General features: G+C 52.1%; 1 protein-coding gene across 1 annotated transcript in view; it reads left to right on the forward strand.

Moving 5' to 3' along the window:
- The window catches only part of LRRN2 (leucine rich repeat neuronal 2), a 67,196-nt gene extending 49,053 nt beyond the window's left edge, over positions 1-18,143 (forward strand). Inside the window, exon 2 of the mRNA XM_055233896.2 lies at positions 15,096-18,143. Coding sequence (XP_055089871.1) covers positions 15,322-17,463 — 2,142 coding nt within the window. The 5' untranslated portion in view covers positions 15,096-15,321 and the 3' untranslated portion in view covers positions 17,464-18,143. The remainder of the gene's footprint in view (positions 1-15,095) is intronic.
- The last annotated feature ends 1,965 nt before the right edge of the window (positions 18,144-20,108 follow it).

Below are 20,108 nucleotides of genomic sequence, written 5' to 3' on the forward strand. Positions count from 1 at the left end.
AAAATATTTATATATTAATATTTACTTATATGTAAATATATATAAGCCCAGATAATAATGCTGGAAAATACCCTTAAAATAATATTGTCCAACGCTTTTATTTTACAGATGAGAAAACTAGGGTTCAGTAGTCAGCAAATAAGATCCTTGTTGAGAACAACAAAAACATCTTTTATGCATATATCTCTAACAAAGCAGAGTGAACTCACACCTGTGATCTGATCAGATCTTTAGAATGGTCCTGTGAGTAGGCAGGAAACTTCCTGCCCACCTGACCAATAGCTCCTGATTCCCTTCCCAGATTTTTTCCACTATGCAGTGAGCCTAGGTCACATCTGTATAGTACTTCTCGGCTCACCATGCATATTTCACACTCATATTTTCATTTGAGCTGTACGTCTCTGTAAAAAAGGGATGGTACTAGTCTTATTCCCATTTTTCAGTAGAGAAAACTGAGGCTCATAGAAATAAAGCATCTTGCCCAAGCTGACACAGTTAGTAAGTAGCAGAGCAGGAACTAGAACTCAGGAGGGCTATGTTACTGGATGGCTTAAAACAACATAAATGTATTGTGTTGTAGATTTGAAGGCTGGAAGTTCAAAATCAAGGTGTCGGCAGGGCCATCCTCACGCTGAAACCTGTAGAGGAGGATTCTTTCTTGCCTCTTCCTGCTTTCTGGTGGTGGCCATCAATTGGTGGTGTTCCTTGGCTCATAGCTGCAGCACTTCCATCTGTCTCCACGGCACATGGCACCTTCCTGTGTGCCTCTGTCTTCACATGGCTTTTTTTTTCTTACAAGGATACCAGTCTTATTGAATTAGGGCCTTCCATAATAGCCTCATCATCAGGTGATTACATCTTTAGACCCTATTTCCAAATAAGGTCATGTTTACAGGTACTGGGGGTTAGGACTTCACTATATCTTTTTGAGGAACACACTTCAACCCATAACAGTCCCTGACTTCCAAGCCAAGGGCCTTTTACAACATGCTGTTTGCACAGCGGGCTCCCTCCCATTCATTCTCTCCTCCACGTCTTCTATTCCCAAGGACCAGGTGCTCCCCTCCCCTGCAATTCAGGATGTAGGGCTGGCTAAGAGCACTTTTCATTTTCTGCTCTTCCCAAATTATTACAAGCTAATATCATGAAATATAGGTGGGCTTTTTGTCTTTTTTATTCCCAGACAGTAAAAATCATTAAGGCTTGCTCTTAATTAGTTTAATTTCAAAGCTTCTAAATATTGATTTAACCTACACTCTTTTGTACTTGCCACAGTCATTGAATTATGCCTGTTATTGATCACAGATGGAAGCATTTCCTTCCACAGGCTTGGGGGCTCTGGGAGCCGCTGGTCCTGCAGCGGGTGCACTGGGCTCAGAAGGCGTGGATGGGTGTGGAGAGGAAGCCTCTGCCAGATTGGAAAGGGCCTTCTCTTGAAGAAGGGCTGCTGAGCTTAGGCCAGGGGCCAGTTTCTTTCTCTTGGGTTGGCCCAGGCCCAACAGAGCTTGAATAAGTCTACTGGAAATCTCCTCATTCTATTCCAGGCTTGAGGAAGTGGAAGGAGAGCTGGGCGCGGGGGCTGGAGGAGGGTGATGTGGGATCGGGGTTTAGAGCACAGGTGTTACGGCCAGCCAGAAGCAAGTCTGAGTCCTGGCTTTACCAACTGAATGTTCTGGGCTGGGTACCTTACCTCTCACATCTGAGAAGTGGGGCTAGTAATTTCCACATCATGCTGTTACTGTGAGCATTCAACACAATTACTCTGGTGAGGCACCTAGCCCAAGTCCTGGCTACTAATCAGTGCTCAGTCAATGACTACCATTATTATCATTGCCCTCTCACTGGAAAAATAAAGACTGGACTTGGAAGCATACTGTATCTTCTGGCCTCAGCCTTGTTACTTGTTTAGGTGTGATCTTGGACAAGTCACTTATCTTCTTTCCACTAAAATGAGGATAATGGCCCCTTTGACTTCAGAGAGCTACCGGGAGAATCACATACATCGTAGTCCATTTGTGCTGCTATAACAGAATACCACAGAATGGGTAATTCATAAAGAATAGAAATTTATTTCTTACAGTTCTGGAGGCTGGGAAGTCCAAGACAAGGTGCCAGCATCTGATGAGGGCTGCTGTCTGCTTTCAAGATGGTGCCTCAAATGCTGTTTCCTCACATGGCAGAAGGTAGACAGACCAAAAAAAAAAAATTCTCTCTGTCAAGCCCTTTTACAACAGTAATTTATTTCTTCGTGACCTAAACACGTCCCAAAAGGCCCCACCTCCCAACACTGTTGCACTGGGGAATAAGTTTCCAATACATGGATTTTGTGGGATATATTCAGACCATAGCAACATAGGATTGTGAATACAGAATAATTTTTTTTTTTTTTTTTTGAGACCGAGTCTCGCTCTGTCGCCCAGGCTGGAGTGCAGTGACATGGTCTCGGCTCACTGCAAGCTCCACCTCTCGGGTTCATACCACTCTTCTGCCTTAGCCTTCCGTATAGCTGGGACTACAGGCGCCCGCCACCACACCCAGCTAATTTTGTTTGTATTTTTAGTAGAGACGGGGTTTCATCGTGTTAGTCAGGATGGTCTCGATCTCCTGACCTCGTGATCTGCCCGCCTTGACCTCCCAAAGTGCTGGGATTACAGGCGTGGGCCACCGCGCCTGGCGAATTTTTTTTTTTTTTTTTTTTGAGACAGTCTCACTCTGTCACCCAGGCTGAGGTGCAGCGGCATGATCTCGGCTCACTGCAACCTCCACCCCCCAGGTTCAAGCGATTCTCTTGCCTCAGCCTCCTGAGAAGCTGGGATTACAGGTGCATGCCACCAGGCCCACTAATTTTTGTATTTTTAGTAGAATTGGGGTTTCACCTTGTTGCCAGGCTGGTCTCAAACTCCTAACCTCAAGTGATCTGCCCACCTTGGCCTCCCAAAGTGCTGGGATTACAGGTGTAAGCCACCACACCCGGCCAATATGGAAGAATTTTAATTGCAAGGTGCTTTTGATCTGAACAGCCTATTATTATTGATGGCTGTTGTAATTATTGCCTTTTGTTTGTTTGGGTTTGAGTTTGCTTTTATTGTTAGAGACAGTGTCTTGCTCTGTTGCCCAGGCTGTAGTTCAGTTGTGCAGTCATAGCTCACTGCAGCCTTGAACTCCTGGGCTCAAGCGATTCTCTTACCCCAGCCTTCCAAATAGCTAGAACTACAGGTATAAGCCATCACACCCACGTAGGTGTTTTGTTTGTTTGTTTGTTGGTAGAGACAGGGTTTCACTGTGTTGGCCAGGCTGGTCTCAAACTCCTGGACTCAAATGAGCCTCCCTTGGCCTGCCAAAGCACTGAGATTACAGGCGTGAGCCACTGCGCCCAGCTGGTTACTGCCTTATATGCCTCCTTTGGCTGGCCTCTGCCTGGGTATTGTGTCCAGACCATTCTGCCTCTGGCTTGCTGCTCCAACATCTTCATCACATCACCCACACTCTCAGGACCCAAGGGGAGCCACTCACTGCTTGGAACTCACTTCATATGTTTGAATCTTGGGACCTTTGCTCCTAGTGTCTCCTATCTGTGCATTACTGGCCTATGGATTCCAGCAACACTACCCCTGTGAATTTTTCAATGGCTTTATTGAAGTATAATTTGCATACCATCAGATTCAGCCATTTTTAGTGTACAGTGATTTTTAGTAAATTCCTCTGAATGTTTGTCTAACTTCCTATATGAGGTAGAATCATGCTGTCTCCCCTAGCTTGTGCCCTGCTGCCCTTGCTCTGTGACAACTTTTATCATCCTCTAGTAGACTGGTTTAGTTTTCTTTTTAACCTGTGAATCCCCACCTGCCCTCCTCATAACTTTGTATTTGCAGCCCTCACATACTTACAGTGCCTGGGATAAGGTCAGGGATCTATTTCATGCTCAATGGATAAGAGTTCCCTTGTGGCCAGGACAGAGGAGGTGAGGGGAGTCTTGAATACCCAACCTAATCTGTCACGGTATAAGCAGCTCATCATATATATATATATATATATATATATATATATATATATATATATATATATTAGATTGAACACTCTAGGTGTCACTCTTGTTTGTTTGTAGACTTCTAATCTGAGCTGGAGAGGAGGTTAGAGATGAGCTAGCCAGCAATCCTCAAACTTCAGCATGCATCAGAACCACCCGCAGAGCTTGTTCAAACACAGGTGACTAGACTAGGGCCTACTCTCAGAGTTTCTGATTCTGGAGGTCTTGGGTGGGCCAAGGAACTTGCATTTCTAGCAAGTTTCCAGGTGATGTGTATACTACTGGTCCAGGGACTACAGTATGAGAACCGCTGCTCTAGCCCAACTCCCTCATTTTGCGGATGAGAAACCCAAGACCTAGAGAAGGAAGAAGACACCATCCAAAATCTGTCCCCAGGCTGGGAGTAGAGCCAGTCCTGTCCCATGCTGTGTCTACCAGCTCTGCTTCCTCCAACTGGCTTTGGAGATGGGTGAGGAGTGGAAGGTGGGAAGCAGCCTCTGAGAAACACTGTCCACCGGCCTGCCCTGGCAAGGGATGTGCAGAGGGACTGCCCAGGGAGAGGCCTGTGGGACTGGGGAGGGGCACAGGAGAGGTCCTGGGGAAGGGAATGGCCAGGGCATTGGAGGAGGTGGCCAGGACGGACAGGCCATTGTCTCGTGGTTAGTGGGGAGGAAAGACAAACCTGGGCCTCAGCTGCAGCCATTTATCTCCGGGCTGCCTGGACAGCTGACAGGGAGCAGGCAGCGCCCCTGAGACCAGGACTCCTTCTGCGGCGTGATTTATCTAGAGCTTCGTCTGGCAAACCTGCTGATGAAATGAGTCTCCTTTTCTCTCCGCCTCATCAATTTTCATTCTGATTTCATTTTCCTTTTCCGTTAGAAGGGGCTTGGCCTTTCTCCATGTTTAACTGGGCTGCTCCCCATTCTCTGCCTCCCTTTCTCCTCAGCCACCAGAGCCCAGCCCCTCTGACCAGGCCTCATCCAGCCCCACCTGACCCTGCCCTGAGGGTCCTTTCCTCAGTACCACTGACACTTGGAGGCAGGGAACCCAAACCTCCTTAACTAAGCTTCATTCACCTCGAAAGCAATGGTGCTTCCCTCTATCCAGGGCCATAAAGCCACTGTCCCTGTCCTCGAGCAGCTGGCAGTCTGAGAGAGAGAAGATGAGCATTGTATTTGATGTGGATTTTTTTTATTTCAATTTTTATTTTATGTATAGGGGGTCCATGTGCGGATTTGTTACTGAGGAATATTGCATGATGCTGGGGTTTGGAGTATGGCTCCTGTAACCCTGGTAGTGAGCATATACCTGATATATAGGTTTTTAACCCCCCCACGCACACCCTCTAGTAGTCCACAGTGTCTGCTGGTCCTATATTTATGTCCATGTGTGCTCAATACTTAACTCCCACTTATAAATGAGAAGATGTGGTATTTGGTTTTCTGTTCCTGCGTGAATTTGCTTAGGACGATGGCCTCCAGCTCCACCTACACTGCTGCAAAGGCCATGTTCTTTTGATGCCTGTGTAGTATTCCATGGTGCATGTATTAGTCTGTTTTCACACTGTTGATAAAGACATACCTGAGACTGGGAAGAAAAAGAGGTTTAATTGGACTTATAGTTCCATATGGCTGGGGAGGCCTCAGAATCATGGCAGGAGGTGAAAGGCACTTCTTACATGGCGGCGGCAAGAGAAAATGAGGACGATGCAAAAGGAGAAATCCCTGATAAAACCATCAGATCTTGTGAGACTTATTCACTACCACAACAATAGTATGGGGGAAACTGCCCCCATGATTCAAATTATCTCCCTCCCACAACACGTGGGAATTATGGGAGTACAATTCAAGAGGAGATTTGGGTGGGGACACAGCCAAACCATATCAGTGTATATGTAGCACATTTTCTTTGCAGATGTGGATCCTTGAGGGTGGAGGAAGGAGCAAGGGACTGATTATTTTGAGTTGGTGGTAGAGCCTGGTCGTCAGGGAAGACCACATGGGGGTACAGCATAAACTATGACTTCAGAGATGGAAAGGAATTCCCCAGATACGCAGGTGAGGAAGGGGATTTGTGGCAAGGTCCCTGCATGTGTGAAGGCGTGGGACAGGAGAGACTATCGCTTGTATTGCTCTTGGGTCTTCCCTCCCCTTCCCCCCTGCCCTTGCCACTGTCCCAGGGATCCACTGGGGCTAAAGGGATGTCCTGGGGCCCAGACTGCTGGAGGAGCCATGCTGCAGGGTCTGTTCAGCACCCCCACCTGACTCCTGACGCAGAGAGGTGGAGAAGCTCATAGGTCAGCAGTGGGCTTGGCTGCCCATCTGAGGCTTGCAACCGTGGCCAGTGTGGAACGTCTATGGGAGGCCATCAGCTGGGACATTTAGAACTCTTCTGGGAGGGGCACTCTCGACCCTTCTGGAGAGCATGTGGGGAAGCAGGGGAGCTGCTCCCCTAAGCCAGGAGGAGCTGGTGCTGAGTTGTTTATTGAGGAGGAGCTGGTGCTGAGTTCTTTATTGGGTGAGAGTTGTGTCCAACACCAATGATCTTTAAATGAACTGAGTCCTAGAGTTGTCTGGAAGACTAGAACTAGGACCCCAGTTGGAGACTGCAGGGAGTGCTTATAGTTGACATCAGACAGGGTAGCTCCATTAGGAAGGAGTGCCACCTGCACTGGGAAGGTTCCAAGGAAGAGGCTGCCTGCCTTAGAGACCAAGTACCCTGATAGGCCAGCTGGCCTAGTACAAAGATGTTCTCGAAGCCCCGCCAGGGAAATGTGCCTCCAACAAATCGAAGTGGATAAAAAGGGCAGGAAATTCTAATGAGCACCGGGCACTCTCTAGACATCTTTTTCAGATTCCCCCTTGCTATGAGGCAGGTTTGTCTCCATCTTGCAGATGAGAATCTCAGTGAGGAGGTTCAGGATCACACAGCCAGCACAGGACTCTGTGCCGCACCGTCTCTAAAGCCCACCGTTCAACCGCTCGCTTATGCTGTCAGAGAGGTCGGTGGAACCTGCGGGATTTCTGGAAGTGGAGCCTGAGAGAGCTTCAGAAGGGTGAAGACTGTCATAGGAGCATGGCAAATCCAGAGGCGAGAACTTGAGCCAGAGAAAAATGCTCTCTTCACCTGGGGGCCGGTGACCAAGGAATGGCTAAAGACGCCATGCCTGGAGTGACCCAGGTATTGCCCAGGGAAGGCAGGCTCTGGGATGATGTTTGTCTCTTTCCTGTCAGGAAGGAAGGAGGCAGGGGGTCTGAGCCCAGACACTGCCCACCCCAAAGGCAATGGAGCCACCTGAGCTCTGAGACAGCCAGCCCCCTCCCTCCCCACTTGCCTTGCCTGCCTTGCCTTTCTTTTCTTCCCTCCCTCCCTCTTTCTTTCCTTCTCCTGATATTCTCTGAGCTACCACTGTGTCCAGACTGTTGGAAGAACTGGCAACTTGGAGTACAGTTCCTGCCTCAGAGGAGCTCACAGTCTGGTCGGGGAGACAGCAAGCCAGCCAGTTTAGGATGGAGGCACACTAGGGCATCATGGGAGCCCAGGAGATGGGTGCAGGGGGTCAGAAAAGTTTTCCCTGATGATCAGCAAAAGCCTGGCAGCAAGCAGCAGTGAGATGCAGCCTGGAGCTGCCTCCGTGCCCCCAACAGGCTGGCTCGGCTCCCCTGCAGCCTTTTTTGGTGCAGTGCACGCAGACAGCAATGACTCTGTGCTACCTACTGGCACCTTCCACTCCTAATTAAGAAATAACGAGGCAGGCTGCCTTCCAGGCAGCAGAGCTCTAACACTCTCTGCTTGGGCCAGCCAGGAGACCTGGGAAGACAGAGATTCCTGCCTGGGGACAGTCCCTCCCCTCCCAGGCCCAACAAGGGGGGTTTCCTGGAACCCTGAGCCCTCTCATTCCAGACAGGAGAGGAGGGCAAATATGAACAAAGAAGCCTCACCTTTGCCCAGCAGATGCCCTCCAGTCCCTTCCCACCATGACAGCCCTAGAGGTCAGGTGAGCGCTGGCACCGGAATCATGGAACTGGCAAGGGCTGGCGATGGGGTTCAGATCCTGGCTCCTGCACATGCTCGCTGTGGGACCTCAGTCCGGCCCCTTAGCTTCGCGGAGCTTAGGTTTCTCATCTGAAAAGTATGTCCCTCACAGAAGGATGGGATGAGGAACATAAAGTGGCTAGCAAATAGAAGTCCTGGTACATGGAAGACACTCAGGAATGCCACATCTTTCCTCTGAGACTTTGCTTTCTGTTAGCATCCCAGTGGCGTCAACTAGAGTTGAAGGGACTCATTTTCCCAACAGAGAGATTCTCAGAGTAATGGTTTTCAAGCTTTTATAGCTATAGCCCTAGGCAAAAAAAAAGAAAAAGCCTTGTATCATGTCCCAGTGCGCAAATGCATGTGTATAAAATAGGGGGCAGCATCTCAAAACAATGCTTAGTCTGGCTGCATACAATGCAGTCTGATATTTTCTATTCATTTTTTTAATGTAGATCGTGACCCACGTTAAATTGTTTTCATGACCTACTAATGGGTTGTGATTCACAGTTCACGGCAAAGCACCCCTCAGTCCTGCAAGGGAAAGTGCACAGTACTAGGCTCTAGGGATACAAAAGTCCATAACAAACCATCCTTTCCTTGAGGAGCTCTCAGTCTGGTTGGGAAGACAGACTCATGGCCTAACAGTGAGGAAGTTGCCACTGTGGTTTGTTCAGAGAGTCTCGGGGGCAGCTGTGGGAGGAACCACTCTTCTCTAAGGGAAAGCGTCACAGGGGAGGTGGCATTTGGAATGGGTTTTCATGGCTGAAGAGGAGTTGAATAGTTGAAGTTGGGGAAGGGCATGGCAGGCACAGTGAGAGGCCCGAGGTGTGGAAGGAAAAATAGCCAGGGTGTGGCATGTCTGGGAATGAGAGGCAGTGAGGGGAAGTGTGGCTCTCTCAGGTGAGCAGGAAAGCCCCAAAGAGGCCACCGCACAGGACAAGGCCAGAAGTGAAAAGAGAAGGTAGGTGTGAGCATTTTGGTGGGGGGTGTGAGGTGGGAGAGGGCAGATGAAGATGGCGGGCATTTCCAGCCTTTGGTGGACGGTGGTGCTGATGGCAATGGGACCAATGCAGCACAGCCAGGTGGTGGGAGGAGATGTTGCATTTAGGACAAGCAGAATGGGAGGAGCCTCTGAGACTGCCCAGTAGAGTGGCCCAGGGGACAGATGGTTAGGAGTGCAGGTCTGGGCCCCTCCTTCCTGGCCACCCCCAATCCATCCTCTTGCCTAGTGCCCTAGAACTCTGTGATGAGAAGGCCTAGAGGACACGGGGGCCAGGAGGTCACCCACATCATCCTCTCTCAAGGCAGCATGGCACCCCCAGGCCCAGGCCATGAGGATGCTGGCCAGAGCTGGGCCCCAAGGCTGAGAGCAATTTTTAGATATGGGAACTCTAGAAAGAGAGAGAAGAATCAGCCTCTCTTCCTGGAGATCACTGGTTAAACATGAGACTCTGAGAAGCTATAGCCCACTTTGAAGTAGGAGGAGGAATGAAGTGGTTTTAAAGTTCCCTAATGCCACAGTAACCTAATTCCAAAGACCCTGGTCCCAACTTGTCATGGAAAAGGAAGGGGAATTCTGGGTTTTCAAGATGAAACTGCTTGGCGGTGATAGAAGTCGGAACAGTGGTTAGCTCCAGGTGGGGGCTGGATATTGACTGGGAAGGGGCATATACGTAGGAACCTTCTGGAGTGCTGGGAATGTTTGTGTCTTGATTTGGGTGGTGGTTGTACTTGTACCTATGCATGTTGAGATCAGGGACATTTATGTATTCTCCCGTACATATGTTATACCTCAACAGTATTTTTTTAAGTTTATTACAAAAGTTGAGAGATGAGAAGTATTAGGTATTAGTATTAGTATTAAAAGTCATGGCCAAAACTGCAATTACTTTTGCTCCAACCCAATGTATGGTAAGACGAAAGGAGAGGCTGCAATGCTGGGAAGCAATAGAGGGAACTAACAGGCACTTCATGTACCTTCCATCCCGTACCCCTCACAGCAATTCCAGAAGGGGTGCAGGCATTATCCCCATTTCCCAGCTCAGGGATTTGGGGCTCGAAAGGTTAAGTACTTTGCCCAAGGTCATACAGTGAACAGCAGAGCCAGGCTCACGCCCAACCACTCCTCCTTCACATAAGTTATTTATGGAATTCAGACTCTGGAAGAGCAGATAAATGCTGAGGCTGAGGTCTCCTCCAGCTCTGAGGTTCTGGTTGTGTGTGATTAAATGGGAGGTGGAAGTGAGGGGCCAGCCTCACCTCCCGGGAGGAGCTGAAGGCCAGGTATGCAGATGGAGGACTGGCCTTCCTCACCCTCAGCATCCCTCCCACCCGGCGCTTCTCTGCTGGTGAGGAGGCCGGAGTTTATCAATGCTACACTCAATTATGCCACCCATCTGTCTCCGCAGCTTTGTGGGGAGAAGGGTGTCCCGGCACTGAAGCAGCCAAGGCCAGGCAATCGATCACCGCCTGCCACCCTCTCTCCGGACCCTCAGCTCCCGGGGGGCTGCGCAGGGAACCGCCAGGGAGAGGAGGGAGGAAGAGAGGAGAGAGGAGACTGCGTCCACCAATACCAGGCAGGAGCACTAGGGCTGTGCTGGGGCCGGGGGCCTGAGAACCAGGGAAGGGAGAAAGGAGCGACAGCATCTCCAAAACTCTTCCTTCGGATCTTTGCCAAAGGTCTTAGTTTAATTGGGGGCACAGTGGATTAATTCCACAGTTTCTGCCAAATCCACAGAAACAGTCCCGAGGACATAGACCTGACAGGGTTTGCAGCACCAGCCCTTCCAAGAGAGAAACTTGCCCTTGGAGTGGGCAACCAACCCTGCTTCTTGGAATACAGCTCTAGGGCTTTTGTCTCCTGTCCCTGAAGCCCACAGCTGGCCAGCAGTCACTGCGCAAAAAGCAGCCCCCAGCCCCCATTCAGAAGGCAGGCTGAGGTCTGTGTGCAGCAGCTGGCTATGTTTGTCCCTGTGGTTCCAGGCCCAGCCACACACACACACAGGAACAGTGTCCTTCCTCACACTGTCCCCCAAGGGGGTTGTTCTAGGCAGGAGTCAAGAAACAGGAGCTGAGGGGCCCAGCAGGGGGCAGGTGGGGTGGAGGAGCTGAGGACTCAGGTTTTCTCTGAAGGGATTTGCAACTGAGGCAGCCTTGCCCTCTGCTCCTGTAAAACAGGCGCTGATCCACATTGGCTGGGCTGGTGAGGCAGGTTGTAGAGTCAAAGACCCTGGGTTTGAATCCTGACCCCACTGCATAGAAGCCATGCAACCTCTGATGAATCACTTAACGTTTCTGACTCTCAGTTGCCTCCCTGGCAAAATGGGGCTAAATAATCCCTTCTTGCCTACACACAGGGTTGTTGGGGAGATTAAATGCAATGCGTGTTCTCTACACATTTCACTATAGCCACTCTCAAGCACCTGCTACATGCTCAATCCTACACTTGGTGCTCTGGGGACACAAAAAGCATGTAAGATATGGCCCCTGCCTCAAGCAGCTTGGAATCCAATTGGGGAAAGTATACACGTGACAGTCTGAACTCCTGATCACCCCTGGAGATTACAGATGAAAGACAATTAGCTTTCTCTGCAGCTCCCCGGTAGAAACTGCTAATCAGCCTGCATGAACGGGCCATGTGCAAGGCAGCTTTAGGTGGTGATGGCAGGTGAGTGGGCAGCTCTGAGCTGTATCCTGGAAAGGGCTGCATGCTCAGCAGTGAGGGGGTGGACTTGTCTGGGCCTTTGCCAAGCCTTGGGGTCAGAGGTGCAGTGTGAACGTGAGTCATCAAGTCACTGCCTCTGGATCCTAAGGCCTAGCCCCAGGCTCCTGGCCCAGGAGCCATGACCTCTGCCTCATCCACCCAGCCCAACCAGAGGAAGGAAGGAAGGGGCAGCAGTCTGGGGTGAAGGGGAAAGACAAGTGCCTGGAGGGTTTCAATTAAGTTTTAAATGGTTCCTTGATCCCCTCAGTGCAGTTGAGCACTGACTCAGCGCTTAGAACCAAGTGTTGATGAAGAAGGGAAACTGGACTCGGGTAGGGTCTAAAGGTCAGGGAGATGCTGGGGCCCAGCTGAAGACCCCTCTCCACCTCCTCCAGCCCTCACCCTTCTCTCCACTTGGGAAATGTCTTGGGCTCTCCTAGTTGTTTTGTGTTTTTGAACCTGCCTCCCCAACTAGCATGGCACTTGCTAACTTATCGAGCCCTAGGAGCCAACTTCTACTGTCTCCTAAGAAGTCCTATAGCTGGAGAACCTCCTAACCCTGAGGGATGACTGGAGCTGGAAGAGAGCTAACATTTGTCCAGTTCTTTCTGTGTGCAACACACTCATTTAATTCCAGTGACAATCTCATGTAATACAAAAGGAAATGGTTGCTCAGAGCAGTCAAGTAGCTTTGCCTCAGGTACTTGGGTAGTGAATGGTAGGGCCACGATTTGGGTCCTGATCTATTTGCTAGTAGGTCTGCTCTCTCACAGCAGGTCTAGGTGGCAGTCAGGGGTCTCTGGTATGTAAGTGTGGCAGGACTACTGGCCATAGATCCAGTTCCACAACAGGGACCTCTCGGAGACTCAGCTTGTTCCCTCCTTCCTTTCCACCCATATAGAACAACATAAAATTCCCTCCCCGCTTCCTGACCCCCACACACTGGCTTGGGTAGCTGGGTTCCCCTTGCACATGTATGCAGGCATGCATGCATGTGTGCACGTGTGTTTGTTTACCCTGAGTTTTACGTGTCAGTGCACACACACCCCTACGCAAAACCTCTGTGCCTTTTAAGTCACGGTTGTTTTTCCCACCTTCAGAAATAGCTGCAGAGGAAAGTGGGAAGTAGTCAAATGTAAATAGGCTTGCTGTGTTCCTGCTCAGGGAAGGGGCCCCTGCCTCCAACTGCTCCCCTCCCAAGCCCTAGCATCCTGGAAGCAGGATGAGGTAGGCGAAGAGCCCCTTGGCCCACTGAGAGGCACCTGCCTGGATGGTGGCAGGAGACATAGCTCCAAGCTCTCTGCAGCTGCCTGGTAAGGAGTCATCACCCAGGGGACGAGAACAGGCACACGGCCTGCAGCAACAGCAGTCAGTACATCCCAGACCCTCCAGAGGCCCAGGGCAGGGTCAGACCAGACAGACCTGGGAGCACAGATGTGAAGTGTAAACGGCACACAGCCCCCTGGACTTGGGTTGATTCTTGTATCTTGCTGCTCACCAACTACATGACTTGAGCCAAGTTCTTTAACCTCTTCGGGACCTCAGTCTCTTAATCTGCAAACTGGGGGTATTAGTGCTTATCTCATGTACCTGTTATGAGGGTCATGTGAAAAAAGACATTCAGAGTCTTCGAAGAGTCCTGAGCAATGGTAGGTGCTCAGTAAGTGTTTGTGCATTTCCTTGACACTTGTAGCTAAAAACTTACCTGGAATCAGACTTCCACTCAGGAGTCAGACCAGGCTCAAGAAGGCAACACAGTCTGGCCCCTTTTTGTTTCCATCTTTGGTTCGAGACCAAGGCTGGACTTGCCTCCATGGCCCTGGGATCTGAGAGAGAAACTGGATAGGTTCCTCACGCTCAGGATGGAGGAAGCAGCAGTGGCTTGCATTGTTGATTACAGGGGTGATGTCCAATCTCCTGGAGAAAGGAACTCTGGAGTCACGGAGATTGACTCATACAATCAACACACACTGGGCACCCATCCTGTACTACAGGCACAAGAGGCAAGACAGGTCTCTAGTTAGAGACGTTTTCCCATGGTGTGGTCAGAACTGTGATAGTAGGAAGCGTGAGTACTGTAAGAGCATAAAGCCAGCCCCTTAGTCAGCCAGGTGGGGAGGTTTTGGAGAAGCTTTCTGCAGGTGGTGACTGAACTTAAAGTTGAGCATTGAAGAACAAGTAGGAGTTGTCTGGAAGATAATGAGGAGGAGACATCAGAAGGGGTGGCATGTCACGGTAACCTCAACCCAAAAGGTTTGTGTGCAGCGGGTAAGTGGGGTGGTGACAAGAGAAGCCAGGTGAAGGGGCCAGGCCAGGTCACAGAAGGTCTTACCTGCACAGCTGAGGAGCTCAGACCCAGGCTTCTTAACTCCACTACCTCCTCCTGGGCAACTCTGCCAGGCTGTTGGGAAAGGAGAAAAACTCCTGCCTCCAGGGTGGGGAAGTTGGCAAACACCAAAGCAATATCCCCACCCGGAAGATCCTCGGCAGCAGAACACCCCAGCCTGCCTGGATGTGAATCAGGTCTGCTGCCTTTCACCTCTAGAGTCCTGGGGAGCCCATCCCAGATTTTAGAAGCGGTACTTATTTCCACCAACCCTCACCCACCTCCCACCTACACTGCCAGAGGAATTTCTGGAAACTTATCATTTTATCTTCCATTTACCCAGTGAGCCAAGGAGGCTGGGAGGAAAGAGGTAAGAAAGGTTAGAGAACCTACCTCACATCTCTCTGGGCTCAGAAGGACTCTGAAGATAACAATAATTTCAGCCCATCCACTCTCCTTCCCTCCCAAACACACATGTGCATGTGCACACACACATACACCTTCCTCTCCTTCACTGAAGACTCACAGTCACTCACTCTGTGAGCAGGTCATAGAAAAGGACACTAAAGCCTTAAGGACAGGCCTGGCCATGACCTCTGCAGCTCCTTTGGCTTGTTGATTCAAAAAACATGGGAGGGGCCAGGCGCAGTGACTCACACCTGTAATCCCAGCATTTTGGGAGACCACGGTGAGCAGATCACTTGAGGTCAGGAGGTCAGGAGTTCGAGACCAGCCTGGCCAACATGGAGAAACCCCCGTCTCTACTAAAAATACAAAAATTAGCCAAGAGTGGTGGCAGGTGCCTGTAATCCCAGCTACTCAGGCGGCTGAGCCAGGAGAATCGCCTGAATCCAGGAGGCGGAGGATGCAGTGAGCTGAGTGCGCCACTGCACTCGAGCCTGGGTGCCAGAATGAGACTCTGTCTCAAACAAACAAACACGGGAGGAGGGGTAGATACTGCTTCTCTGCAACCTCCTTAACTCTGCATCCTCTTCTTCCAGGGCTGCCCCTGATGGGGCCTGGCAATGACTGAGCAGGCCCAGCTCCAGAGGACAAGGAAGAGAAGCCATATCGAGGAGGGCAAGAAGTGACGCCCGGTGTAGAATGACTGCCCTGGGAGGGTGGTTCCTTGGGCCCTGGCAGGGTTGCTGACCCTTACCCTGCAAAACACGAAGAGCAGGACTCCAGACTCTTCTTGTGAATGGTCCCCTGCCCTGCAGCTCTACCATGAGGCTCCTCGTGGCCCCACTCTTGCTAGCTTGGGTGGCTGGTGCCACTGCCGCTGTGCCCGTGGTACCCTGGCGTGTTCCCTGCCCCCCTCAGTGTGCCTGCCAGATCCGGCCCTGGTATACGCCCCGCTCGTCCTACCGCGAGGCTACCACCGTGGACTGCAATGACCTATTCCTGACGGCGGTGCCCCCGGCGCTCCCCGCAGGCACACAGACCCTGCTCCTGCAGAGCAACAGCATTGTCCGTGTGGACCAGAGTGAGCTGGGCTACCTGGCCAATCTCACAGAGCTGGACCTGTCCCAGAACAGCTTTTCGGATGCCCGAGACTGTGATTTCCATGCCCTGCCCCAGCTGCTGAGCCTGCACCTCGAGGAGAACCAGCTGACCCGGCTGGAGGACCACAGCTTTGCAGGGCTGGCCAGCCTACAGGAACTCTATCTCAGCCACAACCAGCTCTACCGCATCGCCCCCAGGGCCTTTTCCGGCCTCAGCAACTTGCTGCGGCTGCACCTCAACTCCAACCTGCTGAGGGCCATTGACAGTCGCTGGTTCGAAATGCTACCCAATTTGGAGATACTCATGATTGGCGGCAACAAGGTAGATGCCATCCTGGACATGAACTTCCGGCCCCTGGCCAACCTGCGTAGCCTGGTGCTAGCAGGCATGAACCTGCGGGAGATCTCTGACTATGCCCTGGAGGGGCTGCAAAGCCTGGAGAGCCTCTCCTTCTACGACAACCAGCTGGCCCGGGTGCCCAGGCGGGCACTGGAACAGGTGCCCGGGCTCAAGTTCCTAGACCTCAACAAGAACCCGCTCCAGCGGGTAGGGCCGGGGGACTTTGCCAACATGCTGCACCTCAAGGAGCTGGGGCTGAACAACATGGAGGAGCTGGTCTCCATTGACAAGTTTGCCCTGGTGAACCTCCCCGAGCTGACCAAGCTGGACATCACCAATAACCCACGGCTGTCCTTCATCCACCCCCGCGCCTTCCACCACCTGCCCCAGATGGAGACCCTCATGCTCAACAACAACGCTCTCAGTGCCTTGCACCAGCAGACGGTGGAGTCCCTGCCCAACCTGCAGGAGGTAGGTCTCCACGGCAACCCCATCCGCTGTGACTGTGTCATCCGCTGGGCCAATGCCACGGGCACCCGTGTCCGCTTCATCGAGCCGCAATCCACCCTGTGCGCGGAGCCTCCGGACCTCCAGCGCCGTCCAGTCCGTGAGGTGCCCTTCCGGGAGATGACAGACCACTGTTTGCCCCTCATCTCCCCCCGAAGCTTCCCCCCAAGCCTCCAGGTAGCCAGTGGAGAGAGCATGGTGCTGCATTGCCGGGCACTGGCCGAACCCGAACCTGAGATCTACTGGGTCACTCCAGCTGGGCTTCGACTGACACCTGCCCATGCAGGCAGGAGGTACCGGGTGTACCCCGAGGGGACCCTAGAGCTGCGGAGGGTGACAGCAGAAGAGGCAGGGCTGTACACCTGTGTGGCCCAGAACCTGGTGGGGGCTGACACTAAGACGGTTAGTGTGGTTGTGGGCCGAGCTCTCCTCCAGCCAGGCAGGGACGAAGGACGGGGGCTGGAGCTCCGGGTGCAGGAGACCCACCCCTATCACATCCTGCTATCTTGGGTCACCCCACCCAACACAGTGTCCACCAACCTCACCTGGTCCAGCACCTCCTCCCTCCGGGGCCAGGGGGCCACAGCTCTGGCCCGCCTGCCTCGGGGAACCCACAGCTACAACATTACCCGCCTCCTTCAGGCCACGGAGTACTGGGCCTGCCTGCAAGTGGCCTTTGCTGATGCCCACACCCAGTTGGCTTGTGTATGGGCCAGGACCAAAGAGGCCACTTCTTGCCACAGAGCCTTAGGGGACCATCCTGGGCTCATTGCCATCCTGGCTCTCGCTGTCCTTCTCCTGGCAGCTGGGCTAGCGGCCCACCTTGGCACAGGCCAACCCAGGAAGGGAGTGGGTGGGAGGCGGCCTCTCCCTCCAGCCTGGGCTTTCTGGGGCTGGAGTGCCCCTTCTGTCCGGGTTGTGTCTGCTCCCCTCGTCCTGCCCTGGAATCCAGGGAGGAAGCCGCCCAGATCCTCAGAAGGGGAGACACTGTCGCCGCCATTGTCTCAAAATTCTTGAAGCTCAGCCTGTTCTCAGCAGTAGAGAAATCACTAGGACTACTTTTTACCAAAAGAGAAGCAGTCTGGGCCAGATGCCCTGCCAGGAAAGGGACATGGACCCACGTGCTTGAGGCCTGGCAGCTGGGCCAAGACAGATGGGGCTTTGTGGCCCTGGGGTGCTTCTGCGGCCTCCAAAAAGTTGCCCTTACCTCCTAGGGTCACCTCTGCTGCCATTCTGAGAAACATCTCCAAGGACCAGGAGGGACTCTGGCTAGAGCCTCCCGCCTCTCCATCTTCTCTCTGCCCAGAGGTTCCTGGGCCTGTCTTGGCTGTCCCCCGCCTGTGTCCCCGGGCTGCACCCCTTCCTCTTCTCTTTCTCTGTACAGTCTCAGTCGCTTGCTCTTGTGCCTCCTGGGCAAGGGCTGAAGGAGGCCACTCCATCTCACCTCGGGGGGCTGCCCTCAATGTGGGAGTGACCCCAGCCAGATCCAAAGGACATTTGGGAGAGGGATGCCCAGGAACGCCTCATCTCAGCAGCCCGGGCTTGGCATTCCGAAGCTGACTTTCTATAGGCAATTTTGTACCTTTGTGGAGAAATGTGTCACCTCCCCCAACCCGATTCACTCTTTTCTCCTGTTTTGTAAAAAATAAAAATAAATAATAACAATAATACGGGGGAAAGGAATGAAAGGAAAATAATCCTCTGAGTATTGTGTGTGGTTAAGGAGCTCTGCTCTGGACTCTCCTCGGAGCCTGGAGGGTGATGGGCATGGGGGCCAGCTGGGACATGAGAAGAGGGACAAGAAAAGGGACAGAGTGAAAGAGGGGACAGTTTTTCCTTTTTGGTTTGAATTCTGGCCCCTGGGCCTTCTTCTGGCCCCCAAGAGTCTCCGTGGCTGTGACAATGACCAGAGTGAGGAAGGGAGGGAGGCAGAGCGCAGGAGGCAAGGAGAGGGGTGGGAGAGAACCACGGAGACAAACCCTGAGATGGGGAGAGCGGAAATTTCCATCACCAAATGCTGTCACCCCTTATCCTTCTCTGATAAGCAATTAACATGCCAGAGCATTGGAAGCACTTCCCAGCCTATTTCTAATTAAACAAACCCAAGAGGCAGAGTCATGCAGAGAATTGCAAATCATCAAGACAGCAAGAACCTTGGCTCACTAGGGCAGGAGCAGGGCATGGGGTGATAGAGGATTTAGGGAGGGGAGGGCTATGGGATAAGGAAATTACTGCATTCTATCTGTCCGTTTCATTTCGGTATAATTTGCAATGAGCATGGTTTGCTTTTTTAGTTTTTTCGTTTTTAAACTGATTGAGTTCTTAGGACTACATGTGAAGAGGAACATCTGTTGGGAAGCCATCAGAGCCAAGGGCAGAGGGGCCACTGTGGGCCCATCAAGGGGCCCTGCCAGAGCCAGAGGCCACTGAGCCACCACTCTCCGTTTCTGAGATAGGCTGGGAAGGGAATGGGTTTCCTGAGACTGACAGAAAGCAATGCACATTTGGAGGGTCCCCCTGTGTTACAGAGCACATTTGGCAGACTTGTTGGAAGCAGATCCTAAGCCACCATCAAGACTGCAAATGTATACACGGGTGGAAGCCAGACCAGGGACAGAGCATCAGGCCCCATGGACCTGGAGCACTCACCTAAGTGAGGATAGTGTCCCTCTCTCAGGAAGCTCAAAGAGGGTAGGCTCTGTGAAGACCATCAGCAAAGAGCCACAGTAGGAGCCTTCTTCCTTTTGCCTGAGGTCCTCACTCAAGGCTACATCAGTCACCTGTGGGGCTTGTTAAACACAGATGGCTGGTCCCGCCCCCAGAGTTTCCCATCTACTAGAGCTGGATAACAACTGAGAACCTGGATGTCTAACCAGTTTTCAGGTGACACTGATGCTGCTAGACTGAGGACAACACTTTGAGAACCACTGGGCGTAGGCCTGCAGTAGCTGGGATTTTGCACTCCTTCTGCTCTAGGCCTCGGCTTTCTCATAGACAGTGTTGTGGCTTACGGCTCCAGAAGAGAGTTGGGAAGGGGCTGGAGGATGGTCCCTCCTCCCCACTCTTCTGACGGGTTGCTCAGCCCCCATTTCAATGACACGCTGTCTTGAGGTCAGCAGCTCCTTTCACGAGTGTTTTTCTGCATGGCCATGTTATACATTCTCTAGGGGAGGGGAAGGCAGAGATGCTTTCTACATCTACACACACGCTCCCCTTCCCCTGCGGCACCCTGGCAGTCACTCCTAGCACCCCACAGGGTTCTCTGCTGATGTGCTTTGGGATCATCACAGCCATGTTCTAGGCAGCCCTGCCAATGGACTGGAGCTGGCCTGTGCAATCTAGCCTATTCTCCATCCTCCAGGATCCAGAAACTCTGTAGGGAGGAGGTGGGACAGAGTCTGTGCTGATCATGGAAAACTGGAGTCAGAAATCAACGCCTCTCCTTTCCTCCCAGAAGATCCACAGTGCTGCCTTTCTTCTCTGGCCCACGAGACATGGAGAATCAAGGTGTTCCCTTAAATAAGCTCTTGCGCCCTGTAAGAGCCTATGGAGCCCTGTAACACCCTCCCATCACCACCTCCACTGCCACCCCAGAACTTACCGAAGGGCCCCTGGTCAGTCAGTAGCTCCCAAAACAGGGACCACCTGCAGATCCAGAGGTT

This window comes from Symphalangus syndactylus, chromosome 19, assembly GCF_028878055.3.
Source record: "Symphalangus syndactylus isolate Jambi chromosome 19, NHGRI_mSymSyn1-v2.1_pri, whole genome shotgun sequence".
Classification (NCBI taxonomy): Eukaryota; Metazoa; Chordata; class Mammalia; order Primates; family Hylobatidae; genus Symphalangus; species Symphalangus syndactylus.